The 20,280-nt window shown below is 38.4% G+C and overlaps 1 protein-coding gene across 1 annotated transcript in view; it reads left to right on the top strand.

The window, feature by feature from the left end:
* Window positions 1-20,280, top strand: part of LOC130912554 (acid-sensing ion channel 1-like) — a 125,695-nt gene that overhangs the window by 83,806 nt on the left and 21,609 nt on the right. Inside the window, exons 3-4 of the mRNA XM_057830714.1 lie at window positions 17,528-17,678; window positions 17,774-17,901. Coding sequence (XP_057686697.1) covers window positions 17,528-17,678; window positions 17,774-17,901 — 279 coding nt within the window. The remainder of the gene's footprint in view (window positions 1-17,527; window positions 17,679-17,773; window positions 17,902-20,280) is intronic.

Raw genomic sequence — 20,280 nt, 5'->3', positions numbered from 1 at the left:
TGGTAGATTGCGAGGGCCCGTTCAGTCCTGCTTGCATATATTGCATATTGCATTATAATTATTTTTCTATAATTATTTGTGCAGGTATATGTCATTTTGAATCATTTTATAATTTTTTGAAGGGGGTTCAGATTTTTAGTTGTATTTTGCAATGTAATTTTCTATGTCCCGTAATTTTCACACCATAAGGCGCACCTGATTATAAACCGGCACCCACCGCATTTGACACGAAAACAGCATTTGTTTACAGATAAGCCGCACTGGACTATAAACCGCAGCTGTTCTCATTGTATTATAAGTGTCTGTCATAAGAATAGAATAGAATAGAATAGAATAGAATAGAATAGAATAGAATAGAATAGAATAGAATAGAATAGAATAGAATAGAATAGAATAGCCCTTTATTGTCAATTATACAGTTGTACAATGAAATTGTGGAGCATCTCCCTATACAGTGCAGGACAAGTAAAACTTTCGAAGTGGCTTGCAAGAATAAAAGTATAAAATCTAAATAAATATAAAATATGTATGAGGTAGTCCTATGTTCAGGCAGTGCAAATAATTGAAGTGAAGTAGCAGCAGTTGACAGTGAAAGCATTGAATATTGCACATTAATATTGCACGTAAATAAGTATTGCATATAGAATATGTGTGAATAGAAGTTAAGTAGCAGAAATTAACAGTAAGGCATTGAACATTGCACTTAGTAAGTATTGCACATAGTATATTGCATGTAAATGAATATTGGACATTGGGTAATGTGGTGTTACAAATGGTTGTTCAGGATGGAGATGGCTTTAGCAAAGAAACTGTTCCTCTGTCTGTTTTATCTTGCTTTTAAACAACTATGGCGTCTCCCAGAGGGGAGCAGTTCAAACAGCCGGGAACCCGGATGTGAGCTGTTCTTGAGGATGTTTAGAGCTCTGCTGAGGCATCGAGAGGAGTAGATGTCCATCAGGGAGGGGAGAGCACAGCCAATGATCCTCTGCGCCGTCTTGACTGTCCTCTGAAGCCTTTCCCTGTCTGCAGCTGTGCAGCTCCCGTACACAGGTGGAAATGCAGTATGTTAGCAGGCTCTCCATGAATGAGTGGTAGAAGGCCAGCAGTGGCTTCCTATCCAGCTTGTTCTTCCTGAAGACTCACAGGAAGTGCAGACGCTGCTGGGCTTTCTTTATGACAGCTGTTATGTTTGCTGTCCATGAGAGGTCATCTGAGATCTGGACTCCCAGGAATCTGAAGGTATGGACCTTCTCCACACACTCGCCGTTGATGGACAGGGGCGGCGAGGCGATTACGTTCCTCCTGAAGTCCATGATGACCTCTTTGGTTTTGGTGGTGTTCAGGGCCAGGTTGTTGTCTGAGAACCAGAACCCTCTCTGTAGGGTGCCTCATCTTCCTATGAGATTAGTCCAACCACTGTGGTGTCATCGGCAAACTTGACAATGGTGTTGCTCCTGTGGATTGGACTGCAGTCGTAGGTGTAGAGGCAGTACAGGAGGGGGCTCAGCACGCAGCCACGTGGTGAGCCGGTCCAAATGAACAACCATGAAGCTTTGAAACAATTGGCTGCAAAGCTTCATTTCTTTAAGAAGTACTTTATTTGGACATCACTGCTCCCTTGGGGGAGACAATCAACCTCTGCTACCACCTGCTGTCAACACCGTGGTTCTCCAACATGCCTCATAGCATGCATTGCAGCGCTACAGATGTAAATAACAATCAAAATTGATGTTCTGTGCTAATTGTTTCTTCAGTTACTGTTCCAGTTGTTTCATTAATTGCTAGGTATGGTATTTGGTGACACTTTAAATGACAGTGGCGGCATAAGACTCATTAGTAGTGATGGTGAGATGAAGCCTCATGAGGCATTGTTCCACTTGAGCCAATTGGTTCGAGAAAGGGTTCATTTCTTGGAGCTTCATGTGTCCACGGAACCACCTACTGGCTAAGTGTATAAGCACAGTCATTTGTCTCCCAACCACATAAGTGATTCGTTCATTTTTGTGTGTCTGTTGAGAAGATATTATTTAGCAAAATATTGCCTGACCAAATCATCGATCTACATGGATTATCACATAAGTATATATAATTTTTCTTCAGCTTTCTGTTCTTTGTTTTCCAGTCAGAGAAGTAAAATTTGGCATACATCTTCAGCAATGGGATCAAACTCATTACCGGAGTGACCATAATGAATGGGGGGTAGTACCCCCTGAATCAAAAAGAAAAAAAAAGGACCTATACTTATGAAAGAAAAACGCACTCACAGAGATGAACAGTACCTCACAGTCATAAAAATATATGATATGGCGATGTCTCCTGTAGGTCAGCGGTGCCAAGCAGCTCCCCAAAAATCTACGTACAACAAAGTTACAAACTTATGAACTTTTGGGTCCAGTAAGAGGAGTGGCCACATACACTCACACTGCGTATGTAGCCGGTGTTGCATGGATCCGCGCCGTGTACGCAATCCGCTCCCGTTGTGGACTCGAACCCACCGCGCACGACGCATCCAGCACGGCAGGTAGATGCTCTGACTAGCAAGCCAGAAGCCGACTGACCTGCATGTACCCGTTACACAATATCACGGAAAGAACAGTAAACGTGTTTGTGTAACATGAAAAAGGGTAATTATGTTTGTTTAATTTGGACATTGATGTAGCTAAAGGATGGTGGGGATTTTCATTCTGTTATATTTTAAAAAATCCACAGTGAGGAAGTCCTATTTCTTAATCTATCAATTACTGTACCCTTCTCTCAACTCACTTAAACTTTGCACTCTCCAAACCACCTCCAAACTATCCAAACTCTCACCTGATCGCAACTCTCCTTCAAACAACCGCATTCTGAGCCAGAGGTGTTGATAGAAAAACTGTCGCGAGCTGTCAAACCGCACAGCAAATCTGAAGCACTGCCTGAAGCAATCACGTGGTACGACTGGGCAGCGAAGCTTCGGACGTCATCATTTTCGGAACCTCCCCTAAATGAAGCGAGCCTCGTTACACGCTTCGCGGAAAAGTCCCTTCATTACTCGACACACGCTTCAAAGGCTCGGCGCACCTCGTGACATCACTACTCATTAGAGAATCATAATTATGACATGACGCTGTCATGAGCATTCATTAATTCTTACAACAGATGTCGTTTAGTGTTATCCGGCAAATTATCTCACCTTTGAATGGATGTCAAAGATCCAAGCTGGACAAAAATGGAGTTAGTGACATAATTTGCAGGATGACACTTAATGACATCTGTCATAAGCATTTAGTAATGCCCATAATAGTGTCATGTCATAATAATGACAGTCTTATGACGCCGCCGTCAAATAAAGTGTTACCTATTAACCCAAATAAATTAACAAATAAGCTGCACTGGACTATAAGATGCAGGATTCAAAATAAAGGAAAGAAGTAGCGGCTTGTAGTCTGAAAATTATGGTACATACATACTGTATATTTTTAACAATACCATTTTTTACACACTTATGTATTTCTTCGATGCTTTATGTACATTTGATAACAATTTGACAAACTCATTTCAATTCACAGCATGATGATATCCCCTTTCTTGTGAATCAATTTGAGTGTGATGAAAATAGCGATTATTGTGCAAGTACTATATGTTCCAAACAGAAACCTTTTCCAGATTATTTTGTTGGATCTATTGCTAAGGGCTGTTTCATATTATAAAATGTGAACATACAGTGGGGCAAATAAGTATTTAGTCAACCACCAATTGTGCAAGTTCTCCTACTTGAAAAGATTAGAGAGGCCTGTAATTGTAAACATGAGTAAACCTCAACCATGAGACAGAGAATGTGGAAAAAAAACAACAGAAAATCACATTGTTTGATTTTTAAAGAATTTATTTCCAAATTAGAGTGGGAAAATAAGTATTTGGTCACCTACAAACAAGCAAGGTTTCTGGCTGTCAAAGAGGTCTAACTTCTAACTAGGTCTAACGAGGCTCACTCGTTACCTGTATTAATGGCACCTGTTTTAACTCATTATCGGTATAAAAGACACCTGTCCAAATGGAAGACATACAAGACCACTGATAATCTCCCTCGATCTGGGGCTCCATGCAAGATCTCACCCCGTGGCGTCAAAATGATAACAAGAACGGTGAGCAAAAATCCCAGAACCACATGGGGGGGACCTAGTGAATGACCTACAGAGAGCTGGGACCACACTAACAAAGGCTACTATCAGTAACACAATGCGCCACCAGGGACTCAAATCCTGCACTGCCAGACGTGTACCCCTGCTGAAGCCAGTACACGTCCAGGTCTGTCTGCGGTTCGCTAGAAGAGCATTTGGATGATCCAGAAGAGGACTGGGAGAATGTGTGATGGTCAAATGAAACCAAAATAGAAATTTTTGGTAGGAACACAGGTTCTTGTGTTTGGAGGAGAAAGAATACTGAATTGCATCCGAAGAACACCATACCCACTGTGAAACATGGGGGTGGAAACATCATGCTTTGGGGCTGTTTTTCTGCAAAGGGACCAGGACGACTGATCTGTGTAAAGGAAAGAATGAATGGGGCCATGTATAGAGAGATTTTGAGTGAAAATCTCCTTCCATCAGCAAGGGCATTGAAGATGAGACGTGGCTGGGTCTTTCAGCATGACAATGATCCCAAACACACAGCCAGGGCAACAAAGGAGTAGCTTCGTAAGAAGCATTTCAAGGTCCTGGAGTGGCCTAGCCAGTCTCCAGATCTCAACTCCATAGAAAATCTGTGGAGGGAGTTGAAAGTCCGTGTTGCCCAACGACAGCCCCAAAACATCACTGCTCTAGAGGAGATCTACATGGTGGAATGGGTCAAAATACCAGCAACAGTGTGTGAAAAGCTTGTGAAGAGTTACAGAAAATGTTTGGCCCCGCTATTGCCAACAAAGGGTACATAACAAAATATTGAGATGAACTTGATATTGACCAAATACTTATTTTCCACCATGATTTGCAAATACATTTTTTAAAAATCAAACAATGTGATTTTCTGGGAGGGGGGGGGGGGTTCACATTCTGTCTCTCATGGTTGAGGTTTACCCATGTTGACAATTACAGGCCTCTCGGATATTTTCAAGTGAGAGAATTTGCACAATTATTGGTTGACTAAATACTTATTTGCCCCACTGTATCTTTAAAAAAATTCTCAACATACTGCTAAAGTTAAAAACACAAATTAATAGTAAAAGTAATATATCCTAAATCACCACTGCAAGAGAGGTCAGTAGGTTGGGAAAAAATGAGCACCAAGCAACAACCTCCAGTGAACCAGACACAAATTCTGGTGTCCATTTCGGTCTGTAGCACTGTTTTAATAAGATGGACCCAATCTAACTTATTGACCCCAGATCACCTATCGTACTTGTGGTAGTATTGTGGTAGCAGTTGTTGTTTTGTGTTATTGTTGCTGCACTCACGTCAATGCTAAAAATGTGTTTAGAGCAGCTGACTGTATCATAGCTAGTAATTGATGTCCTTTCCTGAAAAGAGGTCAGTGGCAATACAGAGGTGACATTTTGCAGCTGTAAATTGTGCAATGGGAAGATTCAATTTTATGATACTATTTATTCGTGATAGGCAAAATGAACAGATACTCCGAAGTGTGTATCAAGTAATCAGTGCAGTTGAAGTTGGAACAATGGATGAAAACCAAAAGAGGAAGTTTTTTTTTTACCTCATTAGTCACAAGGTTTGTCTCATAAAAACCATATGAATAAGATTTAATTCCTTTGACAATGGAGAAAATCACTATTGCATAGCCCGTATAGACACGCAAAGGGCGCAAAATTACACATCATCCACTCACGTAGAATAGACATTTAGTATTTTAATTTCCCTTATTTATTCATAACCCCTAGTACAAAGTAACACGGGCAAATTCCTATCTCTAATACAGTGTGATGGTGGTCACTATTCCCTCATCTGTGTATTAGTCTACGAGATGGTGATGGAAAATAACCAATTTTACATTTTGACCTCGAGATGGCGTCATTGAGTAAATTAATCATTATGAAGTGCTGGCAGGCATCTGTACTAGCACTGTTTGCTAAAAGCGTTAATCCTTTGTTGGGGGTTAAATAGTATCTTTTTTAGGGCTGTCAAAATTGTCGCGTTAACGGGCGGTAATTAATTTTTTAAATTAATCACGTTAAAAGATTTGACGCAATTAACTCACATGCCCCGCTCAAACAGATTAAAATGACAGCGCAGTGTCATGTCCACTTGTCACTTGTTTTTTTTTGGTGTTTTGTCGCTCTCTGCTGGTGCTTGGGTGCGACTGATTTTATGGTTTTCAGCACCACGAGCATTGTGTAATTATTGACATCAACAATGGCGAGCTAATAGTTTATTTTTTGATTGAAAATTTTACAAATTTTATTAAAACGAAAACATTAAGAGGGGTTTCAATATAAAATTTCTATAACTTGTACTAACATTTATGTTTTAAGAACTACAAGTCTTTCTATCCATGGATCGCTTTAACAGAATGTTAATGTTAATGCCATCTTGTTAATTTATTGTCATAATAAACAAATACAGTACTTATGTACAGTATGTTGAATGTATATATCCATCTTGTGTCTTATCTTTCCATTCCAACAATAATTTACAGAAAAAATATGGCATATTTTATAGATGGTTTAAATTGCAATTAATTACGATTAATTAATTTTTAAGCTGTGATTAACTCGATTAAAAATTTTAATCGTTTGACAGCCCTAATCTTTTCAAACATGCTTTGCTACAGTGGTATGAAAAAGTATCTGAACCTTTTGGAATTTCTCACATTTCTGCATAAAATCCCCATAAAATGTGATCTGATCTTTGTCAAAATCACATAGATGTAAAAGCTGTCTGCTTTAACTAAAACCATCCAAACATTTATAGGTTTTCATATTTTAATTGGGAAAGCATGCAAACAATGACAGAAGGGGGAAAATAAGTGAACCCTCTGCCTAAGGAGACTTAAAGAGCAATTCAAACCAGTTTTTACCAAACAACTGAAGTCAGGTGTGTGCCCAATCACTGATGCGCGCCAAACGTTCAGTGTAGAATATTCAGAGAGTTAAAAAAACAGAATCCTACAGTGTCTGCCAAAGACTTAAAGAAATCACTGGCACAGTCCAATATCTCTGTACACACATCAACTATATGTAAAACTGTGGCCAAGAATGGTGTTCATGGGAGGACTCCACAGAGGAAGCCACTGCTGTCTAAAAAAAAAAAAGTTTTGGCAAAATATTTTGTGGAGTGATGAAAGCAAAGTTGAATTGTTTGGGAGTCACACCCAACGTCATGTGTGGTGGAAAAATGGAACAGCTCACCAACATCAACACCTCATCCCCACCGTGAAGCATGCTGGAGGGAGCATCATGATTTGGGGCTGTTTTTGCTGCCTCAGGACCTGAACAACTTGGCATTTATTAATGAAAGAATGAATTAAAAAGTTTATCAGGATGTTTTGCAGGAAAACCTGAGGCCGTCTGTCGGACAGCTGAAACTAAAAAGAGGATGGATGCTGCAAGACAATGTCAGCTAAAAGTAGATATCACATAGTCACAACACATCAGCTCCTATTATTAAATTCTTAAAAATACAAGCATTTACCTTATGTACGTATTTTCTGTGAGGAGTGAATTGAAATACACTGGTACCTCAACATGCGATCGCATCGACATACGATCCTTTCGACATTTGTGATTCGTGATTTGTCTCGACATATGACGATTTATGACAGTGTTGCAATTTCATTGTATTGCTGCAAGACGGACGCACAGCGTATTCTGTTGTGAGAGGAATCAACATTGACTCCAAGAAAGCTAGTGCAGGTAATGAAAAAAGGAAAAAGCTGATGCTTACCATTGAAATGAGATTGGAAATGATAGAAAAATATGAGCGTGGTGCGCGGGTCCGCGAACTGGCTCGCCAATACGGCCGTAGAATGGCTACGATCTCGACGGTTCTCCCCTCCGACCTCCGTTCACCAGTCTTTATAAGTTAAGGTGACAATTATTATTGTGGTAACATCGCCAAAAAAATCACCGGATTCATCAGGTTTTTAATTATTCAGAACTTGTGCAACACAACATGCCTAAAGTGAAAGTAAAATGTCCCCTCTTACTCTGTCATGTCAGCTACGCAGTGCGTTCAGGTACACCACGCAAAACACATCCGCCACATTAGAACTCGATTCGTTACATTATTACAGGTATTATTATTATTATTATTTCTATTATTATATTATCATTCCGATTTTTATTCATAATTTATTTTTTTTGCTCTGTGTATATTGCTATTTGCAATAGTACCAGCAGCATTTACCCGTATTAAGGATTTAGCGTATGTTTTCGGGCTGTGGAACGAACTAATGGAATTATAATGTATTCTTACGGGAAACTCATGCTCGACATACGACATTTCGACTTACAAACAAGGTCCTGGAATGAATTAACTTCGTATGTAGAGGTACCACTGTATTCTTATTGGAAAATCCCAATTGACATACGACCATTTTGACTTACAAACTAGGTCCTGGAACGAATAAAATTTGCATGTAGAGGTACAACTGTACTACTATACAACAGGCCAGAAAATAATTTGAACTAATATACTGTATAACCAAGCATGTTCATAAACCTAACAGCAAACACATTACTGCTATTTATTAATCCTGCAGGAGCCACGAATGAAGGAAAAACACACTCATAACACCATCTTGATTCAGGGTTTAAATTAAGTCAGATATTTTGCTGCGCACAACCTTTAGTCCGGTCCATGTGATTTCATTTACCCTTGATACTGTTCTTGCAGATCATCCTCCAGTGTTTCAAACATAATTCTAATTTACAGCGTTTCTTACGGTCCAGATGGTTAATAGTGTTGTAAGTGAAGGCAGCTGCTCCCCTAAACAGCTCCCAGTGGATTAAAAAGAGCCCTCTCAACCTAACCCTAGAACACAACAGACCTTGATTCAGCGACTCTCCCTTAAAATTTCATCTTCGTTTATTTCTCATCCAAGAGTAAGCAGAGGAAAGACTAGGGTATCACAGGGCATCGTGAGCACAACATGTTAAATCATTGGCTGCCTTTGACAGCAATAGACGTTCTATCCTTTATGGCAATAAAAATGGATTGGCTGTAAAATAAGGTAATTCTTAACGGCTTACTATACTCTTTTAAAAAGAGAATACAGAATTCATAATGCGTTAAGAAGCCGTCCCGATATTCAGAGAGAAGTAGCACTCATTCATACACCCACCCAGTCCCCTCAAGTGGCCCTTACTCAGCGCTCCGATGCCATCGTCTCTGAAGGTGATAGGTAGTGAGAGGCTGGACGGAGCCAGGGAATAGGATGAGAGAGGCAGAGCGTCTCTACTGGCCTGTGAAATATTCATCAAATGAAGCAGAGGTGGGTGGGGAAGTGCGGCAGGAGATACAGAGGAGTCCACAGGGGCAACAAAAAAAATGTCATACTTTTCAGCAAGACATGTAGAGGCAAAACCAATGGTCAACGGTTCATATTATAACTGTCTTGGCTTATTACGTCCCAAATACAATAATCAAAGTAGTGAATTTTGAATTTAGGCCATTTTTGTATGTGTTTAAAAAAACAAAAAGTAACATTTATACCGTAGGAATTTTTTTCTGTACCATGACAAAAACTTTATGCCATTATAGTTACTTTTATGTAGTAGGTTAAATACCTATAATGTGTTCTCTGGTTTGACATCAATTGTTTCGACGTCATTAAAAGTTGATATAGTCGAGCTGCATAATGGCAAGACCAGAAACAGCCAAATGGTTACATACATTCTAAAACCAGGTTACATAATGTCATTACATGTAATACTGTATATGCAACCCATCTTATTCCAAGAGTACATGGACATAGATGGTTTGCTCATGAGAACTGTTATTTTTTCTTTTAGATGACATTAGGGCTGCAGCTATCGATTATTTTAGTAGTCGATTAATTGATGAACTTGTTAGTTCGAATAATCGAGTAATCGGACAAGGAACATAAAAAATTAAAATACCTGAGCTGAGCCTCAAACAATATAAAAAAATTGAATAAATTAGGATGTAAGCACAACAAAAGAACAACTGGCTAATTTACATAACAAAAGTCTGCTACCTTAAATGCTATAAAATGCTAATTTTTATTTTATTTTATTTCTTTTATTTTTTTTACAATGCTCTTAACAAATGGTTCAAACACATATTCCCACAGAAAACCGCTAAATACACCTATAAACTAAATTACGAGTGCGTTAAAAAAAAAAAAAAAAAAAATCAGCTCAAACAAAAGCTTATGTTGGTCTTAACAGGGAGCAGCTGGATTCAGCCATTTGAAATGAGTTATATCATATTCATTTTTGCCACTAGAGGGCAGTGTATGCACCCAAATCAATAAAACTAAATGCAAACTCTTTCAAAGCAAACCATTACAATGTCACTTAAATTAAACAAATACTCGAAGCAGCAAAATTTATTTTTAATCTTTTTTCCTAATCAAATTACTCGAGTTAATTGATTAATCGTTGCAACACTAGATGACACCGTTTTTTACCAAAGAGATAAAAAGCATATTAAAAACAAAAAATGCCGTTTATGGAGAAATTGCCTGGGGATGCTTTGCGCTGCCATAGTTCACTTGCTATAAATTTTGAGGATTTTTGGGTCACTTCCTTGTTAACTCATTGAACATTCCGAGTCTACATTGCCCTCCATAATTATTGGCACCCCTGAAAAAGATGTGTTTTTTTAGCTTCTAAAAATTTTTTTTTAATTCAAATAATATGAGACCTTAATGGAAAAAAAAGAGAAAAATCCAACCTTCAATTCAAGTGCATTCATTCAGTGGGGAAAAAAATTCCACATAAAGAAAAAAATATTTGACATCAAATAATGTGTGTCACAATTATTAGCACCACTGGCGTTAATACTTTGTACAACCCCCTTTTGCCAACAAAACAAGGTCTGGGGACTGAGATGGCCATGGGAGGAGCTTGATTTTGTGTCCGGTGAACCATTTCTGTGTAGATTTGGCAATATGTTTAGGGTCATTCTCTTGCTGAAAGACCCAGTGACGACCCATCTTCAGCTTTTGGGCAGAGGGCAACAGATTTTGATTTAAAATGTCCTGGTATTTCAAAGCATTCATGATGCCATGCACCCTAACAAGGTTCCCAGGGCCTTTGGAAGCGAAACAGCCCCACAGCATCACTGACCCACCCCCATACTTCACAGTGGGTATGAGGTGCTTTTCAGAATGCGCATCTTTCGTGGCACGCCAGACCCACTTAGAGTGTTTGTTGCCAAAAAGCTCAATCTTGGTCTCACACAAAAATACACACTGTGCTACAGTCATTTTACCTATAGAAAGTTGTGCAACTTGAAGTAAGCAAGCTGCCTCATTTCCCAACTCACTCATGTACGTGATTAAACATTATGAAATATCTGGCATTAAGAAATGCAATAGAATGGAAAATAATTTTATCTTATGTGATAATTTTTTTCTTTTTTTTTCCCCCCCTCTCCCTTCACATGCAGAACATCCTATTTCTTGTGCTATTTGTTCGATAGACTATATGTGTAACATATTGTATTGAATATTGTGGAATAATATGAGACTCAACTCACAAGGGAGCATGAAGCCGCTTTAGTGTTTGTAATGTGCACAGAGGACGTCTCCCCAAGGACAATTTATTTCAATTTTAACCTATTGGATCTGGGAAGGACAAGTTGAAAGCATCATTAAGTCATTTGCATTTCAGTCTCACTCGGCATCTGACTTTAATTCCCTAACCTATGATTTATTTTCTCTTTCGATTTCCTTTCGTTCTCAGCCAAGTATGATGTTACGTTTGTGAGTCAGCAGTTTATTCAAAACAGTTTAAAGGATTCGAATGATGGGGATTTTGTTGTTGTTTTGCTTGATCCGTTTGTAGGTAGCATGTAACATACATTGTGGTGGAGTTCCTTGACATCTTTTAAGATATTGGTATTAAAATATTTTCTATAGAGAATAATATGCTGCTTTTACTGCATTGTAATCGATAGCCATTCGCAGAGTCACACTTGTAGGAATATGTTTCCATTTATTCACATATAATTACGTATATCTGGTCATTGCTGTTCTATTACGTTTCTCCAGCTTATGCACAGAAGTGGCTGCTCCCTTTTCTGTATACATTTGACCTCTTCTCCTCAAAAGTGTGATAACAGAACATTGGAATCTATTGTTTACGTTTTCACAGCTAGCGAGTACTTTTCCATCGTATGTGATTTTATGGCACGGCCCAGGAGACTGGGATGAACTTGCTCGTTTGCATAAGAACTAGATAAACGCTGGCCAGTTCATCGTTAGATGCGGTCCCCAGGACAAGAGGCTTTTTCTTTTTCTCGAACAGGGGAAGAGGCCTGGGGCTGGTTTTGAACTCGACTTTAAAAAGGATTCTTTTCCGTCTTTTTGTGCTCATATAATTTGGTACTTTATTCCACATTGTATTTATTATACAGTATATATAATTCAGCAACGTTTTCATCAACGATGACGACAACGGAAATATTTAATCAACGAACACTTTTTTCATGACGATGATGAGACGATAACGAGCTAAAAATATGTTTTGGGAGACTGGAACATAACGAGACGCATGACAGTTTTCGTCTGACGAAACGAGAATGGGACAACAATGCACAGTAGTTTCTGTCACATGTTCACAATGTATGAGAGTTTATATGTAGTTAGCCTACATTGTAGCAGTGTTGTGTTACGTGCTGCACCCCACCTCCCCCTCCCTGAATCGCTAGTCTCCATGAAGGCTTCCCCACACGGTAAGATTTCGTTTCTTGGCGAGAGAGAATATGCAATTTTACTTTAGCCTGTAAAGGTCTGTGCCGAGTGATCATCACATACTAAATGTAACTCATAGCGTTAGCATTGCATTCGCGTTAACAACAGGCTAATGCCAACGCTGAGGAACCTCTTAAACTCTCAGAGAACTTTTTTTACATAGTTCATGGCGTCCTAATTGAAAATAATGTACTGTTTTCCTGCTGGGTGTGTATAATCACCAAGTTGGTGTTGTCCTTGTAAACGCTACATTATGTGCTCGTCTGTCAATGATCTAAAATTCGAAATACAGTAGTTAGAAGCCTTTATTTAGTTGTCTATTTTTGGAGTACAATTTTTTTTTTTTTTTTACTGAAGAAAACATTTTTAGTAAACGTCGACTAAAAGTAGACGAAATTAGTCGAATTTTTGTCAACAAAAACTAGACTAAAACACATTTTGAGATGACTAAAATATGACTAAGACTAATAAGTATTATCGTCCAAAAGACTAAGACTATGACGAAAATTAAAAGGGCTTCAAAAAACAACACTGGTATACCGTAATTTTTGCACTATTATGCGCACCTGACTATAAGCCGCCACCCACCAAATGTGACATGAAAGCGGTATTTGTTCATAGATAAGCCACACTGGACTATAAGCCGTAGCTGTCCTCTCTGTATTATGGGATATTTACCCCAAATGTATTAACCGGTAACACAGCAGAATCATACAACTATCATAAAACTAAATATACCACCATGAAGCTGTAACCAATTGGCTGTAAAGCTTCATTTCTTCAAGAAGCGTCATTTGACCATCACGTCTCCCTTGGGGGAGTCAACCTCTGCTACCACCTGCTGTCAACACTGTTGTTGTCCAACATGCCTCCTAGCATGCATTGCAGCACTATATATGTAAATAATAAAAATTCATGTTCTGTGCTGTGATTATTTATTCCATTACTGTTCTGGTTGTTTCTTAATTGCTAATTATGGTATTTGGTAATGCTTTAATTGAGAGTGGCGCCAAAACACTGTCATTACAAAATCATAATTATGACAGGACACTCTCATGAGCATTAATGAATGCTTATAACAGATGTCATTTAGTGTTATCCGGCAAATGTTTTCACTTTTGAATGGATGGAATAGATCCGAGCTGGACATAAATGGAGTTATTGACATAATTTGCCGGATGACACTTAATGACATCTCTCATAAGCCTTGAGGAATGCCCATGATAGTGTCTTATCACAGTCTTATGACGGCGCTGTCAAATAAAGTGTTGCCAAATAACATAACTAGCAATTAATGAAACAACTGGAACAGTAACTGAATTAATAATTAGCACAGAACATGAATTTTGATTGTTATTTACATCTGTAGCGCTGCAATGCATGCTAGGAGGAATGTGTTTCCTATTAACCCAAATAAATCGACAAAGAAGCCGCATCGGACTATCAAGCCGCAGGATTCAAAATGAAGGAAAAAAGTAGCGGCTTATAGTCCGAAAATTACGGTAATTGTTTTCTTTGTTGCTCAGGGACTGTCCTTTTCTAATCATTTAAGAGAATTAAAAAATACTTGCAATAGGAACGTCGACTCCAGCTATCTTTGCCTCGACGTTTTTCCCTTTACACTACACTCTGTCGTGCATTTACAGTGGTAAGAAAAAGTATCTGAACCTTTTGGAATTTCTCACATTTTTGTATAAAATCACCATCAAATGTAATCTGATCTTTGTCAAAAATCATACCGATGAAAAACAGTGTCTGCTTTAACTAAAACCACCCAAACATTTATAGGTTTTCATATTTTAATTAGGATAGTATGCAAACAATGAAAAAAGATTTGGTAGCATTAACTTCAACCAGACGCTTCCTGTACCTGCAGATCCGTCTGGATCATCGATCTTGGCCCATTCTCTTCTCCAAAACTGCTGTAGTTCAGTCAAATGCCTGGGATATCTGACATCGCTGTTTTTAGGTCATGCCACAGCATGTCAATGGGGTTCAAGTCTGGACTTTGAATTGGCCACTCCAGAACGTGTATTTTGTTCTTCTGAAACCATTCTGAAGTTGATTTACTTTTGTGTTTTGCATCATTGTGTTGTTGCAGCATTTCTCCTTTTTTTTAGCTTCAACTATCTGACAGACGGCTTCAGGTTTTCCTGCAAAACATTCTGATAATTTTTTTAATTAATTCTTCTATTAATGAATGCAAGTTGTCCAGGCCCTGAGGAAGCAAAACAGCCCCAAATCGTGATGCTCCCTCCACCATGCTTTACGGAGCGGATGAGGTGTTGATCATAGACATCATTACTAGGTTATGAAGTCTATGTGTTGATATTGGTGAGCTGTTCCATTTTTCTTCCACACATGACGTTGTGTGTTACTCCCAAATAATTCAACTTTGGTTTAATCAGTCCGCAAAATATTTTGCCATAACTTCTGTGGAGTGTCCAAGTGCCTTTTTGCGAACATTAAACGAGCAACAATGGGTTTTTTTTTTTACAGCATTGGCTTCCTCCGTGGAGTCCTCCCATGAACACCATTGTTGGCCATAGTTTTACATACAGCTTATGTGTGCACAGAGATATTGGACTGTGCCAGTGATTTCAAGTTTTTAGCAGACACTCAAGTTCTTTTTTACCTCTCTGAGTATTCTGCGCTGAATTCTTGGCGTCATCTTTGGTGGACGGCTACTCCTTGGGAGAGGAGCAACAGTGCCAAACTCTTTCCATTTGTTGACAATTTTTCTGACTGTTGATTGATGAACATCCAGACTTATAGAGATGGTTTTGTATCCTTTCCCAGCTTTATACAAATCAACAATCCTTGATCGTAGGTCTGCAGACAGCTCTTTTGAACCAGCCATGATGCACATCAGACAATGCTTCTCATCAAGGCAATTCTGACCAGGTGTGTGTTTTATAGTGGGCAGGGCAGCCTTACACCACTCATCAGTGATTGGGCACACACCTGAGTTAAATTGTTTGGTAAAAGTTGGTTTGAATTGCTCTTTTAGTCTCCTTAGGCAGAGGGTTCACTTAGTTTTTTTCCCCCATTCTGTCATTGTTTGCATGCTATCCTCATTAAAATATGAAAACCTATAAATGTTTGTGTGGTTTTAGTTAGACATTGTTTTTATATCTGTGTGATTTTGACAAAGATCAGATTACATTTGATGGTGATTTTATGCAGAAATGTGAGAAATTCCAAAAGGTTCAGATACTTTTTCATACCACTGTAAGTAGCATAGATAAAATTATCCCCGTCTTTCCAAGATGTCCCTATTATTCCAAAAATTCGGAAGTGTTTCCATAAACACAACAGCGCTAATGGATTGAAGTTACCCTGCTCAACCCAGCTGTAAACAGAGCTTGTTAAATGGATAGAAAAGTGTGTGCATTTGTGATTTAAGGGTTCTTTTAAAATCTAATGTGCATCTAAAGTCACACATGCATATTTATGTGCATTATATTTAATGACAAGGATGCTCAACTTGGTGCTTAAAAAGCACTCAACCAGCAAAACTTGTTGTGAGTGACATCTTTATTCATAGTAACACTCTGATTGGTTGTGAAAATATACAAGTACAACAAATTTGAAGTAAAGCTTTAGCTATTTAGCTGATGAATAAAATAATCTATCTATAAATGATGTCGATCTAACACTTCCGTCATGCATATATGCATGTGTAATGTGCATGTGCGTTGTGATTTATTCATTCGCTTAACCACTTGCAGATGCAAGATAAGCAGAATATACGATACACAATACATGTTGGACACTTTTTCACACATAGCATCCCTGTCACACCATCAGCCATTACACAAGACATGATGCACCCTCACTATAATTAATCACAAAGGTGCTGAACATCATGCACCCGTCATGCACATTCAATTTACGTTTATGTGCGACTGCCTTATTTATGACGACCAAGATGTGCAGGAACTGTATGTGGTGTGTAGGGTACAGTACCTAGGTTTTCATTCTTTCAGCTAGGCTGAAGTCACTTTGACAGGGGATTCATTCTACTCATGGGCACGTGGGCAGCCGCATAGAAAGCATTAAGATGCAAACATTCAAGTGTTTAAAGACAGTGGCCCTTTACGAAACCTGATTTAGCTCTTTAATATTAATGGAAGGAGCTGTAGAAAACAGCCCTCAAATTTCAGACATCTGGAGTAGTTTTGTTTGTGGCCAAAACATGGTAAATCATTTAGAAAGAAGTTGTTTCTGTCACCTCTGTGACTTTTCCTTTCATTAACAAAGAGATAGCAATATTTTTAGGCACGTGTGTCCAGTTTAAAGAGCTACTGATATCCCACATTGCTTTTAGATTTGAAATTATTGTAGTTTCTCTTAATCAGGCAGCAATTTCCTGACCTGCAAACCAGGTCACCATGGTAACATGACTTTTCTTACAGCTGCTGTGAAATAAAGCCTCAATAGGTCTCCATAACCTCACTGAAACGCATTTTTCTATTAAACGTAAGAGTAAAAATGTTCACAGTTTTTCCCTCCTCTATCCCGTCGCCATCATTTTCCTTTCTACATGTTCAGCCACAAATGGAGACAAACACCGACCCCTAGTGGAAAAACACTGTTAAGAATAATTTTGTAACTCACCAACTGATATTTATTAAAAATCTGTTCTTTCTTTCAGGTCTTTACTCGCTATGGCAAATGTTATACCTTTAACGCTGGGGGTAATAATCGTCCTCCTCTCATAACCACCAAAGGGGGGATGGGGAATGGACTAGAGCTCATGTTGGACATCCAACAGGACGAGTACCTGCCCGTGTGGGGAGAAACAGGCGAGTTGAAACAATTTTCACTCATCCAGCAAAGTGGACAAGTGTGTCTAGTATCAGTTGCAATGACCAACGTGAAATTATTGGTTACTTGTCAGATGAGACGTCATTTGAAGCTGGGGTCAAAGTGCAGATCCACAGTCAAGATGAACCATCCTTCATCGATCAGCTTGGTTTTGGAGTGGCTCCTGGATTCCAAACTTTTGTCTCCTGTCAGGAACAGAGGGTAGAGATTTTTCCTTGCTTCCACCAAACCTATTCTTCTCGTCTGAGTTTTGCTCTGTTTTTCTCCCAAACATTTCTTGTTCAGACTTTCTTCTATTCTCTTGTCTCATACTCAAGGGCCTAAGTTAAGTCTCAATATTGGTAGGGACAATATAACATCATAACCTGCATGTACACTTTCTGCTGGGGACTGAACATTAATAAGACCAAACAGATTGGGTGAACGAGGGTCAGGGCTAAATTTTTCACTAATAAGAACCTAATTAATTGATAGGCTAAATAGTGCAAAAATAATCCGTATTGACCAACTTGTACACTGCACTTTAAAGTATAAATCTGATATATATATATATATATATATATATATATATATATATATATATATATATATATATATATATATATATATATATATATATATATATATATATATTATAATTTTATTTTAATCTAATCGAATAATTTTATTAATCTTGTTTTGTGTGTTAAAGGCTAGTTAATAGATTAATGCGTCAGATTCTTTCACTTATTTTTAGTAAATATTACTATTTGTTCATATTAAGCCCATACATTTAAAAGTCGGTCATTTTTCACCTAAATCAAGAAGATAATGCTTTCAAATAATATTTTGAACAATATTTATTCTTGAACTAAAAATATTTCTGACAAACAAGTTTTTTTTAGATTAAATATCCAAACTTTTTGCTTAAAATAAGTCTGTTAAGCTTATTTTCAGCAATTTTTCTTATTTCAAGAAATCTGAGTAAAATTTACTTGATGCACTGGTAGATAATTTCACTTATTTCTAGGAGATTTACACTGAAAACAGTGGAATCAACTGGTTTTTGCAGTGCATATATATTGGTTCATGTGGCACACCGTTCGAGTCAAACCTTTGTTTTCAAAAACTACTAAAGAAAATTTTTGAAAACTTCCAGAATAAATGTCTGGATTTTATTAGCAAATTTAAATTGCATTATTTGAACACAAATTATATTAACATACACAAAGGGTCAATTCTATTCTTACAACATATGGAAAGACAATCGAAATTACCTACACTGTTGGCCAAAAGTATTGGCACCTCTGCAATTCTGTCAGATAATACTCAATTTCTCCGAGAAAATGATTGCAATTACAAATACTTTGGTAGTAATATCTTCATTTATTTTGCTTGCAATGAAAAAACAAAAAAAAAGAATGGAGAAAAAAAATTAAGGCATTATCATTTTACACAAAACTCCAAAAATGGGCTGGACAAAAGTATTGGCACCCTTTGAAAAATCATGTGATGCTTCTCTAATTTGTGTAATTAACAGCACCTGTTACTTACCTGTGGCACATACCAGGTGGTGGCAATAACTAAATCACACTTGCGGCCAGTTAAAATGGATTAAAGTTGACCCAACCTCGACCCTGTGTCCTTGTGTGTTCCACATTGAGCATAGAGAAAAGAAAGAGTGCCAAAGAACTGTCTGAGGACTTAAGAAGCAAAATTGTGAGGAAGCATGGGCAATTTCAAGGCCACAAGTCCATCTCCAAAGACCTAAATGTTCTACCGTGCACAGTGTCATCAATAAGTGTAAAGCCCATGGCACTGTGGCTAAACTCCCTAGATATGGACGGAAAAGAAACTTTGACGAGAGATTTCAATGAAAGATTGTGCGGATGGTGGATAAAGCACCTTGACTAACTTCCAAACAAGTTCAAGATGTCCTGCAGTCCGAGTGTACAACAGTACTATCCGTCGGCGTCTTAATGAAAAGGGACTCTATGGTAGGATACTCAGGAAGACCCCACTTCCGACCCAGAGACATAAAAAAAAAGCCAGGCTTGAGTTGGCAAAAACTTATCTGAGAAAGCCACAAACATTTTGGAAGAATGTTCTCTGGTCAGATAAGAAAAAAGTAGAGCTTTTTGGGAAAAGGCATCAACATAAGAGTTTACAGGGAAAAAAACGAGACCTTCAAAGAAAAGAACACAGCCCCACAGTCAAACGTGGCGGAGGTTCCCTGATGTTTTGGGGTTGCTTTGCTGCCTCTGGCACTGGACTGCTTGACCGTGTGCATGGCGTTATGAAGTCTGAAGACTACCCACAAATTTTGCAGCATAATGTAGGGCCCAGTGTGAGAAAGCTGGGTCTCCCTCAGAGGTCATGGGCCTTCCAGCAGGATAATGGCCCAAAACACACTTCAAAAAGCAGTAGAAAATGGTTTGAGAGAAAGCAATGGAGACTTCTAAAGTGGCCAGCAATGAGTCAAGACCTGAATCCCATAGAACCCCTGTGGAGAGATCTGCAAACGGCACTTTGGAGAAGGCACCCTTCAAATCTCAGAGACCTGGAGCAGTTGACCAAAGAAGAATGGTCTAAAATTCCAAC

This window comes from Corythoichthys intestinalis, chromosome 2 (genome assembly GCF_030265065.1).
Source record: "Corythoichthys intestinalis isolate RoL2023-P3 chromosome 2, ASM3026506v1, whole genome shotgun sequence".
In the NCBI taxonomy this organism is placed as follows: domain Eukaryota; kingdom Metazoa; phylum Chordata; class Actinopteri; order Syngnathiformes; family Syngnathidae; genus Corythoichthys; species Corythoichthys intestinalis.
The sequence above is the reverse complement of the archived record's forward strand: the minus strand, read 5'-3'. Positions and strand labels throughout refer to the sequence as shown.